Genomic DNA, 17,006 nt, shown 5'->3' on the forward strand with positions numbered 1-17,006 from the left:
TCCTAACAGCCAGTACAATAGGGTTAATTTATAGGTCTACACATCCCTAATTTAACTTCCTAATTTTTGGAAATATACAAATTAGTAACAGTTGTACAAATCAGACAAATTAGACAATTAATCCTAGAAATCAGGAATGTCAACTAATCTAATCTTTCCATATTTTCTACACCCCCCCTCAAGTTGGTGCATAGATATTAATCATGCCCAACTTGTCAATGAAAGATTCAAACTTTGGCCTGAAGTGTCCCTTGGTAAGAACATCTGTTGTTTGTTGCTCTGAAGGGATGAACGTCATACAAATTACTCCATTCTCTAGCTTTTCTTTTATAAAATGCCTATCAATCTCAATATGCTTCGTATGATCATGCTGAACCGGATTATTTGCAATGCTTATTGCTGATTTATTATCACATAACAGTCTCATAGGTGCTTCAATATCTAGTTTTAGTTCTCCAAGGACTCTTTTAATCCATAACACCTCGCAAACTCCATTTGCCGTGGCCCTAAACTCAGCTTCAGTACTACTCCTGGCAACCACGTTTTGTTTTTTGCTTCTCCAAGTAATTAAATTTCCCCATAAGAACGTACAGTAACCAGATGTTGATCTTCTATCTGAAACTGAGCCTGCCCAGTCTGCATCTGTGAAGACTTCTACACTCCTTTGTTCACTCTTCTTAAATAATAACCCTCTTCCAGGTGTACTCTTTAAATACCTGAGAATCTTGTGAACTGCCTCCAAATGTTCCACATAAGGTGAGTGCATATATTGACTTACAGCACTAACGGCAAAGGCAATATCAGGTCTTGTGTGAGATAAATAAATGAGTTTCCCTACAAGACGTTGATATCTACCTTTATTAACTGGAACTCCATTGGAAACCTCTCCTAACTTCTGATTAGGATCCACGGGTGTATCACTTGGTCTGCAACCACTCATTCCTGTCTCTTCTAGCAAGTCCAGAACATACTTTCTTTGTGACACAGAAATTTCCATTCTAGATCTTGCAACTTCCATACCCAGGAAATAGCGTAAGGGACCCAAATCCTTAATTTCAAATTCTGATGCCAGGTGCTTCTTCAGCCTACTCATCTCATCACCATCGCTCCTAGTAAGTATTATGTCATCTACGTATACAATTAGGACAGCCATCTTTCCACCATCTGTGTGTTTCACGAACATTGTATGATCAGATTGTCCTTGACTATATCCTTCTTTTCTAACAAACCTAGTAAATCTCTCGAACCAAGCACGAGGAGACTGCTTCAGTCCATAAAGGGATTTCTTCAATTTACACACCTTTCCTCTAAACTTGTCTTCAAAACCAAGGGGTGCATTCATATATACTTCCTCTTCCAATTCTCCATTGAGAAACGCATTTTTAACATCCAATTGAAACAATGGCCACTTCAAATTAATAGCTACAGAGAGTAGTATTCAGATGGTCTTTAGTTTGGCTACGGGAGCAAATATCTCTTGATAATCAACTCCCTAGGTCTGTGTGAATCCTTTTGCTGCTAACCTTGCTTTATAGCATTCCAAGGATCCATCTGAGTTGTATTTCACAGTGAAAATCCACTTGCAACCAACAATCAATCTTCCTTCAGGCAAATAAACCATCTCCCACGTTCCATTTTTTTCTAGAGCCTCCATTTCTTCACAAACAGCCTTCTTCCATTCAGGAACCTTTAGTGCTTCCTGTATAGACTTAGGTATATCCACACTTGACAATTGAGAGACAAAAGTATGTTAAGATGATGACAGGTTCTTATAAGACACAAAATTGGAAAGGGGATGTTGAGTACATGATTTAATTCCTTTCCTAAGAGCAATAGGAAGATCTTGAGGGTCAGAATGTATTTGTGGGATAGATAAAGACTCAGACTCTATAAATTTAAAGATCGTACTTGGATTTTCAGAATCAGTGTTTTTCGGATCTGGAATTGGATCAGATTTATGGCATTGAGGAAGTATCACTGCATCTTTCTTACTTTGAATCCGTTTCTCCCTAGTGTAAGTTTTCCCAAACAATCTCTCATCATTGAAGCGTGTCTCGTCTATTATCCTAGGGTCAGTTTTATGTTCAGGCACTAAGGTAGTCCTCCTATCCTCCATATTCAAGGTATTAGGATTAAAAATTTCAGTTTCAATATTTTCCTTACCATTATTACTCATGTCAAGCTCAAACACCGAGTTTTCATTTTCTTTCCCCCCCTGAAGAGGAGGATTAAAAAAACTTTGAGATTTAAAGAATGTAACATCCATTGTGACAAAAAAAATTTGTTTGTTAGGATCAAAACATTTATACCCTTTTTGAGTAGGAGAATAGCCCAGAAAAACACATTTTACAACCCGTGGATCTAGCTTATCCCTATTATGATTGTGTATATGTACAAAAGCAACACATCCAAAGACCTTTAAAGGTAAATCTGAAGTCAAACGCGTCATTGGAAAGAATTTTTTTTAAAACTGTCAATGGTGTCTGAAAGTTCAAAACTCTTGATGGCATCCTATTAATAAGATATGTAGCAGTAAGAATTGCTTCCCCCCATAAGTATTTAGGAACTTTAGTGGTGAACATTAAAGACCTAGCTACTTCTAGAAGGTGCTTATTTTTTCATTTTGCTATCCCGTTTTGTTGAGGAGTGTCATTACAAGAGCTGTGATGAACAATTCCTTTTTGTAAGAAAAATGACCCCAATATTTTATTAAAGTATTCCTTCCCATTGCCACTTCGAAACACTTGAATTTTTGTTTGAAATAGTGTTTCAACCATATTATAAAAGTTTTTAAAAACATGTTCTGCTTCAGATTTTTCTTTGAGTAGATAGACCCAACTTAGGCGTGTATGACCATCAATAAATGTTATAAACCATCTTTTTCCAGAATTGGTTAATGTCCTAGAGGGACCCACACATCACTATGAATAAGGGTAAAAGGCTTGGATGCTTTATATGGTTGACTAGGAAAAGATGCACAACGGTGCTTAGCTAACTGACAAATATCGCATTGAAAAGACGATAGAAGTTTATTACGAAATAAGTTTGGAAACAAATGTTTTAAATATAAAAAGCTAGGATGGCCTAACCTACGATGCCATAACATTATTGTATCATCAGTAGAACTGAAACATACTTCGAGATTTGAAAGTTTCTGTTGCTGAAACATAGAGTTCCCATCATCAAAGTAATAGAGACCGCCATACTCTCTAGCATTGCCAATCATCCTCCCCGTATCCAGTTCCTGAAATTCACAACAATTTGGAAGAAATTTAGCACAACACTTTAAATCACGAGTTATTTTACTTACAGACAAAAGATTACAAGAGAGATTTGGAACATGAAGGACATCGTGAAAAACGAGAGTATTAGAGATAACAATTGACCCTTTCCCAGCAATTGCCGAGAGGGAGCCATTAGCAATCTTAATTTTTTGATTGCCTACACAAGGACTATAGAAAGAAAATAATTTAGAGCATCTAGTCATATGATCGGTGGCACCTGAATCTATTATCCATGGACAAAGAGGAATAGTGGACACATTAAAGACAACAGCAGATTGAATATAATTACCTTTCTGGGCTAAGGAACAAGAAGAAGATACTGGATTAGTCACTTGTGTGGACTGAAAAAGTTTATACAGTTGTTCTAACTGTTCCTTACTGAATGAAGGTGTCGTAGCTGTAGTTGCAGTGTATCCCGACAGTAGAAACTCCCCTGCGCCAATTCCAGTAGATGTAGCAGTGGAATTGGTATCACCAGTTACTGTAAACCCAGGCATGGTGTTTTGCACCATTACAACAAGACAATGAACATATCCGTATGGGAGTCAAGCCAGGCTTAATTCTGCCATAACTCTGATACCATGTGAACAAAGGAGAAGAATAAAATCTTTTCTTATTTTTAAGTACTCCTAACAGCCAGTACAATAGGGTTAATTTATAGGTCTACACATTCCTAATTTAACTTCCTAATTTTTGGAAATATACAAATTAGTAACAGCTGTACAAATCGGACAAATTAGACAATTAATCCTAGAAATCAGGAATGTCAACTAATCTAATCTTTCCATATTTTCTACATCTTGTCTCAGTAGTCCATGCATGATTTACTCTTGGATATTTTCTGCCGGTTTTCCTCATGTATGTGATAAAAATTGTTGTTTTAACATGCTAGATGATAAATACTTTCTGTGGAATCTTACAGAAAAGCTAGATGATATTCATTTTTAGGTTTGCGCAAATACAAATGTCATCAAGTCCAAAAATCATGGTGAATTTATGTGAAGTAAGAAGATTTGTTGAGATTTGTGGACTTATGTCTTCAGGCTTCTGCTTCTTGAAAGAGTAAATATGCTGCTTCATTTTCAACACAATTATTTCTTTTTGAGTTTGGTTGGTATTCAATTGCCTATGATCAGTCTGTATTATGTTCCAGAATTCATTGGATGGCAGTTTTTATCAAATGGGAACAGTTCCATACATAGTCTATAATCCTGTGACTCTGCAGTTCCAAGTCAACTTGTCTGAAGCTCTGTATTTTTACATACTGGCATAAATATTGTGTTTATCATTGTGAACCCATCCTTAGCCTGACTGCGAAGTTTGTTTCGCTATTTTCCTATTGTAGGTCAATCTCCCATTTAGATCTCAACTTTATATTTAAACTTGTTCTTAATACCATTTTCCTTTGCTTTTGAGTTATCATCAATCTGTCTCATACATTTTTACCAATATTTTGGCCATTATTTATCCTATTAGCCATCTAAATTTTGTAAGATATCCAGATTAATATATATGAGGAAATAAAAAATGATTGATATTCTTGCATTGGTGGTCTAACAAGGGGACTGTTAGATTGTTAAAGTCTAACTCTTTCTGCAACCACAGACATTGTAGAAACAGCCCAGTAGCACCTAGTTTGTTAATGAGCATTTAGGATGAAGTTATTTTTGTTTACTTTATTTTTATCATCGCCAATTCACATCCCTGGTGTATTTCCTTCGCAATTAGAGTTGGTTTCAAGCATCAACTTGACGCTCTATTTGGCATTGGGAATTGTACTGGTAGGCAAAATGAAGAACTGCTGAGTATTTTCTCTGTGGAAAAGGTGTGCTTTGCGCTCATCCTTGTTTTAAGTCTTCCCCCTTATAATCGATGTAGTCATGTAGATAAATACATTATATTTTTGCACACTTTTAGATAGTTTTCATGTCATGAACTTGTCTGGAAATTTTTTAGTGAAAAATTAGCTATTTAATTTCTTCTATCATTTTTTGATGAGTATCTTCTCTTTTAACTCTTCACTTTGCTTTCCTTATCTCATGGCACTAACAATGACATGTAATCAGAATATACAATATGCTAGTACTCATTTCTTGAAGCAAGGTCTCTCATTTTCTACCCCCATTCTTGTTTTCCTATTATTTGGAATTGAATTATTCTTATCAATTTCTTCAAGTGCAATAATATTGATAATTTGGTACATTATGGGCAATGCTATAAAAAATTGTTTGATTTTTAGTTCATGCTGTGAAATGAAAGCTTCTAATTACTTGACGAATAGAGCTATTTGTTCCGTTTTCGGTTTAAATAATGCAATTTAACTTCTATTTTTAAGCAATTTGAAAGTTATAACTATTTTATATTTGCTCTTGCAGCCGCAAATGAAATTCCTGCAAGCCCAACCCTTAAAGTTTAAGAGCAATTAACAAATTTCTGCGTTAACATTTCACATGCATATCATCAATGTTGTGTAAGGGTGCCATCATATGAATATAAACCCTTTCCTGAGAATCTGAAGCTATTGCCATTATATATTCTAGGTATTACCTCTTGTTTATGGTTTAACAAATATTAGTTGTCATTCTAGTAAAAGATATTTATTGTTTTTCTCTGATTATCCTGTGTTTTCTTTTGCATTATTTCTGCCGAGCACTTGGCTTGTTTTCTAATATGATATGCTTCTTAGTTCAGCTGCTGACTTTTATATCTTGAACAAGGACTATAGAGCTAGTTTAATTTGCTGCAATATCAGCTAAAATGTTCTGCCACTCTCTTAACCTCTTATGCCAAAATTGAGCAAAATGAAACTATGGTTCAACTGTTGGTGACTAGTACATCAAAAGAATTGCCGAAGAAATATGTTTTCAAAGTTGATTGTGCTGTTCTATCAGTACTTTAAGAGTGCTTTAATTTCAGAATTTCTTTCGTTTTTGCTAGACAAGGTACTTCATCAACTTAGGAGCCCATATCTTGTTTTGAGTGTCTTAGTGTTATTTGGGGGGCATGAAAAAGGATCATTTACCTTCCCATGTTTGTTTTAAAATTGTTGATGTTGAAGTACATAAAAACTGTATAAATTGTCTGTTTTGCCTCTCATAATTCAATAAGGTAAGAATTTTCCAGGAAAACAGATATTGTAGGAGTGTTTTTGAAAATTTTGAATATTCTTAGACTTAACAAAACCTTTGGTCTTTGTGGGGGCAAGTGAACAAATTCACACCTGTAAGTATTTGGTCTTCCTAGCTGTTAAGAATTTTTCTCACAGCTAATTACTTAATAAGTCTTTTTGTGGACGGATTTCAGCATTAATAAAAAATATGGGATTGCAAACTGCTGGAAGGATAGATGATTGCTCCTATTGGATTACTCGTGTGTCCTTCATTTCTGTTTCATTGGCAGTAATGCTGATTTATCCTAGAATGATGGCAGTCCACACCCTGTTTTCAGAGGTATCAGACTTTCTGGACTCTTTGATCATCCTGTTTTTTTCAAGCCCTAACCGTATTTACAACTTTCATGCTGATATGGCAGGAAGCAGATGGATCTCTTACAACCCCTATAATTCCACTTACTAGTGAACATATCACGGAGGATGGAATCTTTCTCCTGGAGAACGGCGAGGATGCTATGATATATATTGGGGATAGAGTGAATTCTTATATACTAGATCAGCTTTTTGGTATTTCCTTAACTCGTTTTTCCCCTCAGGTATTTTCAACATCAAGGTTTGGAAGTTTCTATTATTTAATGTGGTTTATACATTATTCTCCATTATTTTATCTAAATTTCATTGCTAGAATTGGTGCCTATTAGTTTTTCTGTTTTATTAACCTGGAACTCAGTTGAACCCAAAATATTTATAGGTTGTGTTCGTCCATGGATCTGGGCCAATTACACCAATGTCAGTTTCTTATTCATCATTTGATCTCGATGGGAGTTGTCTCGTCCTGACGGAATCTCTGCATTTTACTGATTATGAGAGTGAATATAGCTATAGAATATAATAGGGTTCATGCATTCGGCCTTAGAATGTCTTGGCTCTTGCATACTGCATGAGTGCATGTTATATATTTTGGATGTTTTCTCGACCTTTGTTAGTACAGCGCCAACATTTCCATGGGAAAATTGCACATAGATTAGGCTAGAATTTAGCTCGAAAAACTATTTTCCCAAATATTTGAGTTGACTATTGATAGACTTCAAAGAATTATTTTGTTAGGTTGCTTCATCACAAATATGGTAGAGATTCAAAAAGCAAAAAATGGAGGCTGCATATCTTATCATATAGTTGCTGAGTTGTCTTCCATTACGCCTCAAAGCAACGCAATATGACAATCCGTTATCAAGGAAGTTTGAATGATTTGATCAATGGGATAAGGCATTTGAGATCATCCTATCTGTGGTATTATAACTTTTTTTTTCTGGATTAGGGTCTACAGGTACAAATTATTAATTTATTCGTCTGTGAGCTGAAATTTGTTCTTTTGGCAGTCTACGAGTGTGCAGTAAAGGAGCTCCACTGGGTTAATTTTGTGCTTGAGGTTCCCTTATATGATGAATTTTACCTTTCCACTGTTGACAAGAAGTAGCTTTGCATCTAGATTATGACTCTATCTGCTTATCCATTTTTTATAACTTTTTTTCCCTTTAATTTCCATGGTAGTAACATTAAATTAACGTGATTGCTATACTCTTCTATTAGAAAATAAGAGGGTTATTATGCCCTAAATTTACATGCTACTTTGAAGATAATTGGTAGGAAGTGAGAGGAAAATGGTATCCGCGGGTAGTTGACTAAACTGTGTATTCTTCTTGATGACTAAAATCTTTACTGCTGAATGATCTTTGTAGCCACTGTAATTTTGTTAACTAATCTTTATTGAGTAGCCAATATTATAGTAAACCAAGTCATCATATTTACGAGAAATGTTAGATATAAAATAGGCGAGCATGACTCAAAGACAAGAAATTTTGCTTTTCCTCGGCGTGGTTGGGCTAAACATCTTAGAGATCTGTTCATAGCTTTCAGTCTTGTTTGTAATTTAATGAATGGATTCTATATATTCCAATGACACGGGAAAGCTATTCAACTTGAATATGATTGAAGATGACACCCCGGACACTCTCTCCTATCAAGAGTTTCTTCGTCAAATCAACAAGCAAGTTCAAGCTAAACTTTGATGAGGCATAGCTATACTAATCATACGTGCAGTTTATTAATCACACACACATAGGAAGAATGAACAACATTTTCTCTGCTATACACTCTGTTTTGATTGAATGTTGTTTCTCTGGGCATGGCTTCGTGTTTCAAGTAGACAGGCGGACGCTTTTTCATATACAGAGAGAACACTCACATGCAAAATGAAATGCAGGTTTCGTTACGTGGCTTCTGTAAAGTGTAAAGCAGACTCCTGCGGTCATGTATAAATCTGTTGACGGAGTGTGTATGTCTTTTCAGTGAAACTTTAGGGGTAAATATGTCTTTTCACTAAAATAAAAACTATTTTAATCTAGTCGTACGCGGGTTAAACTTATGACGAAAACCGGAAATGATTTCTATTCCCGGTAATTTTTTTATTTTTTTTGGCACAACCTATGTGTGAAAGTCTACTGCTAAATTGACAAAGCCAAGCAAAATCCATCAAAGAGAATCACTCGTCTCTCTCTCGCACGCTCTTGAGAAACTGAAAAAGGAAAAAAAAATGAGGAAACGCACCGTTTACGCATGGGGCGTAGCCCTTATATGCTTCATAGTATTAATGATCGTCACTCCTGCCATCCCTCAGTCTGAAGAATATCACGATTTCGCTGACCAACGCAAATTCTTCGGTAACTTTTTTTTTCATTTTTTATTTTGTATTTGGTTCTAGGGCTTTAAAATAAGTTTTCGATTGTTCTCTTAAATTGACTGAATGTCGTTTTATTTGTTAATTTTTCAGGCATACCCAATACTCTGAATGTCGTTTCGAATTTCCCCTTTCTTGTTATTGGCATCGTAGGCCTTGTTCTTTGCTTTCACGGCAACTACTTCAACCTACGGTAATTTGGGTTTTTTTAATTTTTTTTTTTTTGTTTTTTCAATTTACTTACTGATTGTGGATTGTATGATTTTGGATTTTACAAGTTTGCAGGGCGAGCTTTGGGGGTGGGCATGTTTCTTCATTGGTGTGGCAGCGGTTGGCGTTGGATCTTCTTACTATCATCTTGAGCCCAATGATGCTCGTCTTGTGTGGGACCGCTTGCCTGTGAGTTTTACTGAATGATGTTGATTTATGAGGAATATATATGGTTTTGTTGTAAATATTTGTCCTTTGGAATTGTGTAGATGACTATTGCTTTCACGTCGATAATTGCAATATTTATCATCGAAAGGATTGATGAGCATAAGGGAACTGTATCACTTATTCCTCTACTTTTAGCGGGTGTGGTTAGCATTTTGTATTGGAGGTGAGTATACTGTATACCAACTTCATTTAGGTTCTAAAGTTTCATCGTACTTTGTAATATGCGAGTATTGAACTGGATTTTTGTTATGTAATCTTAGCAATGACTTGGTGCAATGACCAATTCTTACACTAAAATGAGTTCAGTTTTGGTAGCTTTGTCAAGGTACAGTTCTCTGCTATGGTTAAAAAGTGGATCGCTATGTTGGTTGCATATTGATTAGCATCAAAAGGAGGACCTTTTGATTCTATGCTTTTATATATATTTGAATGGGAATGACATTTTAAATCAAATATTTACGAGAGGTTTATTAGGCAGATTATTTTTTCTTAATGGTGCTTTTTTCTTTTGTAGTTTTTTTGATGACCTGCGGCCGTATGCCTTAGTCCAGTTTGTTCCTTGCATTGCCATCCCACTGATGGCTATCCTACTTCCTCCAATGTACACACATTCCACATATTGGCTTTGGGCAGCAGGTTTGCTTTTCATCATATGGTTCCTCCGTCACATTTTTAGAAGTATCCGATTCGTGCTTTTGCATTTCTGAGTACTAATCATATCTCATAATTGCAGGATTTTATCTTTTGGCAAAGGTGGAAGAAGCAATGGATAAACCAATCTATAGATGGACTCATCATATTGTTAGTGGCCACACTCTTAAGCATTTGTGTGCTGCAACGGTTCCTGTCTTCCTGACGCTTATGCTTGCTAAGAGGACTATTGAAACAGAAAGGTATAGTTTTGTTTCTTGACCTTTATGAAATTTTCTTACAGTTTAATTGTTTAGATGTTTGCATATATACAAGATTTTGAGTCCCCTTTCATATACAATTATGACCCTTTGTCAAGGTGGATACTTAAGTAATTGGAGAGATATTTTCTCTTTAGCAAAGTTTTTTTACGAATCCTTCAATTGCAGTGAGTGATAGATTTATTTCATAAATTCATGGGAAGTCCCCTGTAACTTTTACCTGTAGCTCTGCCTCTCGTAACTTCTCTGGCAAATGTCTTTCTTTTCTGACTTCTACTGTCTCATAGATTATTCAGTGCATAATGCTTATTATTAAGAACATAACGCATACTCGTTTCTTCTATTCCTTAGGTCACAATTGGATAAGGAAATTTTTACTGACTTTGTATTTAAAGGTCAACGACAGAAATCTAAGGAATTAACATTTCTTCATTTTAAACTTTTATTTGAATGGTATAAAGTGGTTTGGACTTAGATCTCAGTATTTTGTACTGCTATCTAGTTGTGAAGTTAGATGCGACAGTGTTGCGCTTGTCGTGGCAGTGGCACCTAGTGTAGTAATTGTGATTGTGTTGGTGATGGTATTTTTTAGTGATATCAGTCGAAAACTTATGCTATTTGTTGGGTTAGTGCAGACTGGGATTGTATTGGTTGGTATAAGTAATAGTTATGGTAGTGACAACATAAATGGAGGTGGTACTGCATGCTGGTGGTGCCAGCATCAGTGTTGTGCGATGACAATGGTGACTACTTATTTTGCCTTGTTATTGGCTGGGTGTCGGTGATGGAGAGGGACTTGTACTGATGTGTTGCTTACCCACTTTAACAAACATAGCATAGGGATTTTGAGAGAAGGTCAAGAGGAAAATTAACTCCTAGATGGGATTCTAACATGGGACTTGGTTTCTCTAATCCCTTCCCTTCAAATGTCTCCACATTTCTTCAAAACCTATTCTCTTGATAACGTAAATGTATGTACCTAACTTTTTCTCAGTCAGTGTGAAGCAGCTTTACGCGTCATATATTTGCTGTTGTATTGTGATTTTCAATATGCACCATGTAATCGTATCATTCTCTTTCTCATGCATTTGTTGTTGGCTCGTTCAATGCAGGGTAAGTCTCCTCAAGACATGGAGGATACGGTGGACAAGGCGTAAAGAAAATGACTCCAAGGTGGTTGAGAGTTATGAGTGTACTTATACAAGTGTTCCAGTTGCGGAATCATCATAATTGTAGGATACTCACAAGCCTTTTAGCTGACACAAAATTTTACACATGTAGATAAATGTGAAGCAGAACACACTAACTTGGTTACTAGACATTTGTTGTAACGCATATACAAGATTAGATTTTGCAATCCTTTAGTTCATACACACAATTTTGGATCTCTATTTCAAGTAAGAAATAAAAAATAAAATAAAATAAATTGTCTTTATTTCTTCTCTATGTTATAACAAATTAACTGTGGGGTCAATTTGTACAATGACAAATTGCAGAAATTGTTTTGGTTGTGTATTAATTTTGTATGTAGGATGCATAAATAGAGAAGTGAACTAGCGCATGACATTGCTCACCTTACAATGAGAAATATTTCACACAAGGTTGCGCTATTACTTAATAATTTTTAAGAGTGCTGATACAGGTGTAAATTTTTGTACAAATTTATATTGTACAAATTGATGTAGCATTAATTTATTGGTTAAATGAAAATATTAAATAATAAAAATAAATCATGTAGGATAAGAGATATTTAATTCAATTAATTTTATCATATTATATCAATTTATATAAAATAAATTTATACAATAATTTGTGACCATATCATTACTTAATTTTAAACCTATATTCAAGAATTAATTGCGTGCAGTAGTACCGTGGTCGGCGTCTTGCGTTAAATTTATTTTTTTTTTTTGAAAAGGCGTTAATTTTTAGATAAGAGGGTTCGCGTTCTTTTGTGTGTCCGTGGACGCATAAATATTTTTTATGTTCATTGGAAGTGACTTTTCCGGATTGATTCCAATTTCGACAGATCGAGGCAGGTCCAGATAGGCATTGTACGTCTTGGTTTCAAATTTCGGCATGTATTATTAGTCAATTTGTTCTATTTCAATAGTCAATACGATGCAATGGATTATCGAATGGATAAAGTCTTGCTCCTACTGATTAGTTTTTAATAATCTCCAGTGCGATTCAAGAACACCGAGTGGGGTGGTGGCGCAGTTGGCTAGCGCGTAGGTCTCATAGCTTCTGAGTGATCCTGAGGTCGAGAGTTCGAGCCTCTCTCACCCCACAAACCCTTTAATTTTTCAATTTTTAAACTTCTTTATCATATTGTGATCATTTGTATGATCTGCTAATTAACAAAAATCATAAAACCATACTGGTAATTTAAAAACTTAAAACAGTTTGCTTGTATGATTGTAAGAATATAAAATGCAATTCTACTTTTGATAATTGTAATATAATTATAAAATGAAAAATAGTTTGTGAATCTTTTTGTGTCTCTATGTTGGGCTATTTGGCACTCAAGAAATCTCTTCTTATTTGAAAAAAGAAAGGAGGATCCTAGAATTCCAGTGGCCAAAGCTGAAGCAACAGTCGAAGTCTACAGAAAAATCAAAGTTCCCTAGATGCAGACTAATGGTAGACAAAAGTCCAACAATGAACAAATATGGAAACCCCCTCCTGAAGGGCATTTTAAGGTTAATACTGATGTTGCAATCTATGTGGAAGAGCAGAAGGTGGGGCTTGGGATCATAATTAGAGACTCAAATGGAGACTTTGTTGCAGCTGCTATGAAAACGTCCAAATTCATTGATAACATAGCATATGCAGAAGCTCAAGCAATATATTTGGGAATGAAAGTAGCAAAAGCAGCAGCAAGCGAAGCATTGATAATCGAGAGTTATTGTTCAGAGGTGGTTAATTAAATTTTGGGAAAGACCACAAGCAACTTAGAACTCTTATGGATTATCTCAGAAATTCAAAACCAAATGCAGAGAGTTAAAGATATTACGGTGTAGTTCATTCTACGGACATGTAATGGAGTAGCGCATGACTTGGCCAAAATGGCTTTAAAAGTTAATGAATATGTCCAGTGGGTGGGCACATGTCCGCCTCAATTATTGTACCTTTTCTCTTAATTAATGAAAGTATGCTTTCTTTTCAAAAAAAAAAAAAAATTCAATGTCCGTGCAATACTAATAATCAATCATTTTTCAGAAGAGCACATATGCTAGTCTCGGTGGCAATTTGAGTTAAAATTCGTTTATTCGATTTGATTCAAAGCGAATTAAATAAGTTTAGGTTTGAAAAAATTGATTTGTTTAATAAATGGGTTATAAACTAATCGAATACAATCAATTCGTTTATTATTCATTTACTTAAATTACTTATTTATTCTTAAATATTTATGAAAAAATTTAAAATTTGAAGGTTAATCTAGTAATTATAATAAGATAATATATAAATGAGATGAAAAATTTTATGGTTTAGATTATTTATTTAATTTTTGTAAACAAATTCATATTTTATTCGATTTGTTAAAGATTCGTTTATTATTAAGATAAACGAATAATAAAAGAATTTGAATTCGATTCGATTCGTTTATTAATTCCATTAAACGAATCGAACCGAATATTTTTTTAATAAACGAATCGAATTCGAATCCGAATCCGAATTCGAATCCTAAGATTTCAATTCGTTTAATAAATGAATCGAATCTGAATCCATAGAATTTTGATCCAATTCATTTAGGATTCGATTTGATTATTCGTTTTGCCACCCCTAGACTCCCTTATGTGGATCATTATTTCATCTCCATTTAATTCTGATGTAGGCTTAGCAAAAAATTTGGGTCGACCTTTCATATCAAAGCTTGAGTAAGGACTTAAGAAAACCTGTTCAAACAAAGTCTGGCCTTCTATTTTTTAAGAAATATAAATATATAAATTAAAATCTATAAGAATAACAGAAAAAGTAATTAATGATGATTCAAAAAAATTAAAATTATAACATTAAATCTATAAGTTTTTATTTTGCTTCATTTTTTAAAATAATTATTTTTTAATTCATTATTAATTATAAAAAAAACTTTTTTTAATTATTAACTCATCATAGATTTACAATAATTTCAAAATAATTAAAAAAGTATGTGGAAGCCTAGGTTGGGCCTCAGCCTGGCTCCAGCTCGAATGGGTCTGGCTCAAGCTCAGGCCCAAACCCCTATATTTTCCCTAACATGCGCTTGGGTTTGGACTTGGAAAAGCTGGGCTTGGACCATCAATTTGCTATCCCAATTCTCATGGTCATTAGGTTGAAATGTAGCTCTTTGTTAAGCTGGACTAGTGAGATTCCTTCTCTTTCTTTACTAAAAGGATTTATTAAGCACTCTTAGTTAAGGATGGTAATGGGGTCGGGCTCAGGCCTCAACCCTTATTGGGTCAGGATCAAGCTTGAGCTTCATCCGAGGCTGATCATTTTTTTCAAAGATTTTAAAAAATTATTATTTATTGATTTTTTTTTCAATTACCCTATGGGACCACCTACACTACAAAAAGCAAAACAAAAGGCACTAGTCATTGCATTGCACTGCACTCACAATGGGCAAGGGCAACGGTTCCTTTTTTTTTTTGTTTTTGTTTACATATAAAATATTTTAATAGTTTAAATATTTTAAAAAACTAAATTGTAATGCGTATGTGCTGTGTCCCACATGAGTAATGTGTATGCGTAATACTGTAATGCATGTGTGTTGCGAATTTGTTTGTTTTTCAAACATAATAATTAATTATTGGGCTAAGAGTCAAGTCAAGACTTTTTGACAATGCCTTAACTTGGCCCTAATAGGGTTGAGCCTTGATACTTTGACCCTTAGCCCGACTTTTTAGCCTAAAACTTGGGTTATGGCCCAAAATTTTCAGGCCAAGTGTCCTATTGGACCTTTACGATCTTCCTAAAATAGTCACTTTTGGTTATGGTCTATTTTTTACAGGGGACTAAAACGGATAGTTCTTGAAACCTAAGAGGTAATAGGGCTTCTTTCCTATCCTTTACCCTTTTACCCTACTATACAGCAATGTTCAAAATATTTTTCAAGTGTTATGATATTGGTGGCTTTCCACCAAGTGCACACTATTGGCATGCATGATCTCATCTTACTCGATTGATCAGCCCAATAACTATACTAATATTAACTAATTGGCTAAGCTATTTAGAAGACTATTAAAGCTTTTTTGTTCAATCAGATAAGAAAAATTAAATCAAGTTTGGGTATCTTATCCTTACATATTGCAAACTTTCATTGGTCACAAATCATTATTTACATGGGTAACAATCATTTGATTTTGTATAATTACTTAGAAATTGATGAATCGTTTATGGCACACTTAAAGTGTGGCAAACCACTTGGTTCAAAAGATAATATTGAGCGAAAAAGAAAAACAAAATGTCAAGATCATATTATTGTTAGTGATTAGGCTGTAAGGACCTTTAGAGCAAAAGCTCCTTGGTGAGACCTATGTCTCTACATTGATACTGCATACTAAAGAGGCAAATACCTCAAATATGGACCAAGCCCTTGATGTAGCTAAGAATGAAGGAAAATCTACAAATTTTGCTCACGTATAGAAAGTGTGGAATCATAAAAAAATAACCATCGAAAATGTTTTTTCATTGACAATAGCTATTGATTTAATAAATGATGATATTCAACCATAGTTCGAATGAATATAGAGTGAGACCATGATCGGCTTAAATGGGAAGAAGTAATTCATGTTGAGTTGATCTTTTTATCCATATGTGATATTTTTGGAGCTGTAGTCCAAACACCTGTTGGATACTGAACCTATTGGATATAAATGGGTATTTGTTTAGAAACATAACAAAAAGAACGAGGTCTTTAGCACAACTCATTGCACAAGATTTCTTACAGAGAGCTAGTATTGATTGTGCGGAAACACATTCACTAGTAACAAGTGTAATTACATTATGATTCTTGATTAATTTGGTTGTGTTTGAACAGCTTGATATATGGATCTTATAGATGTGGCCACCACTTATTTATATGGATCATTAGATGGTAATATATATAAATCCTTGAAGCATCTTAGTCACCACATCATAGCTGGTGTTCTATAAAACTACATAAATATTTATACGGATTGAAACAATTTGGATCCATGTGGTATAATCGACTCAATGAGTACTTGATCAAGGAATGATACGTTAATGGTCTTATATGTCTTTATCTATTCACGAAGAAGTCATAATCTAGATTTGCTATTGTATCAGTCTATGATGATGATATGAGCTTAATTTGCACTCTTGAAGATATTCAAAAGTTTGTTCATTATTTAATAAGGGAGTTTGAAATGAAAGATTTAGGAAAACTATCATATGTGAATGCCATTGGTGCTCTAATGTATTTAACCCAATGTACTAAACTAGACATAGCTTTTTTAGTAAACATGTAGGCAAGGCTTAGTTCTAAACCAAACTAGATGATATTAGAATAGTATTAAGGT

At 34.5% G+C, this 17,006-nt stretch overlaps 1 protein-coding gene and 1 non-coding gene across 5 annotated transcripts; both read left to right on the forward strand.

Annotated features, from left to right (window-relative positions):
• The first annotated feature begins 4,961 nt into the window (after window positions 1-4,961).
• On the forward strand, window positions 4,962-11,921 carry LOC18042445. 4 transcript variants are annotated; one of them, XM_024185096.1, is made up of 10 exons: window positions 4,965-5,109; window positions 5,660-5,824; window positions 6,684-6,733; window positions 6,816-9,116; window positions 9,227-9,326; window positions 9,412-9,532; window positions 9,613-9,734; window positions 10,086-10,207; window positions 10,305-10,464; window positions 11,595-11,921. In XM_024185096.1, exons 4-10 carry the CDS (start codon window positions 8,990-8,992, stop codon window positions 11,710-11,712), a joined length of 870 nt encoding a protein of 289 aa, XP_024040864.1. In that variant the 5' UTR covers window positions 4,965-5,109; window positions 5,660-5,824; window positions 6,684-6,733; window positions 6,816-8,989; the 3' UTR covers window positions 11,713-11,921. The 4 variants fall into 4 exon arrangements, with proteins under 4 accessions (XP_024040866.1, XP_024040864.1, XP_024040865.1 ...); XM_024185098.1 differs by lacking the exon at window positions 9,613-9,734 and having other exon boundaries at window positions 4,962-5,109; window positions 9,419-9,532; XM_024185097.1 differs by lacking the exon at window positions 4,965-5,109 and having other exon boundaries at window positions 5,598-5,824.
• Window positions 11,922-12,687: 766 nt separating this feature from the next.
• On the forward strand, window positions 12,688-12,772 carry TRNAM-CAU. The gene is given in 2 exon segments: window positions 12,688-12,725; window positions 12,737-12,772. It is a non-coding gene; the product is annotated as a tRNA-Met (tRNA).
• Window positions 12,773-17,006: the final 4,234 nt, after the last annotated feature.

Source organism: Citrus clementina, unplaced genomic scaffold (assembly GCF_000493195.1).
Source record: "Citrus clementina cultivar Clemenules unplaced genomic scaffold, Citrus_clementina_v1.0 scaffold_5, whole genome shotgun sequence".
In the NCBI taxonomy this organism is placed as follows: Eukaryota; Viridiplantae; Streptophyta; class Magnoliopsida; order Sapindales; family Rutaceae; genus Citrus; species Citrus x clementina.

Bases quoted from the DNA above. Each gene is read 5' to 3' on its own strand.
- LOC18042445 (XM_024185096.1), top strand. From the start codon at position 8,990: ATGAGGAAACGCACCGTTTACGCATGGGGCGTAGCCCTTATATGCTTC. The intron at 9,327-9,411 runs GTAATTTGGGTT...GGATTTTACAAG, and splicing joins GGCAACTACTTCAACCTACG to TTTGCAGGGCGAGCTTTGGG. The intron at 10,208-10,304 runs GTTTGCTTTTCA...TCATAATTGCAG, and splicing joins ATATTGGCTTTGGGCAGCAG to GATTTTATCTTTTGGCAAAG.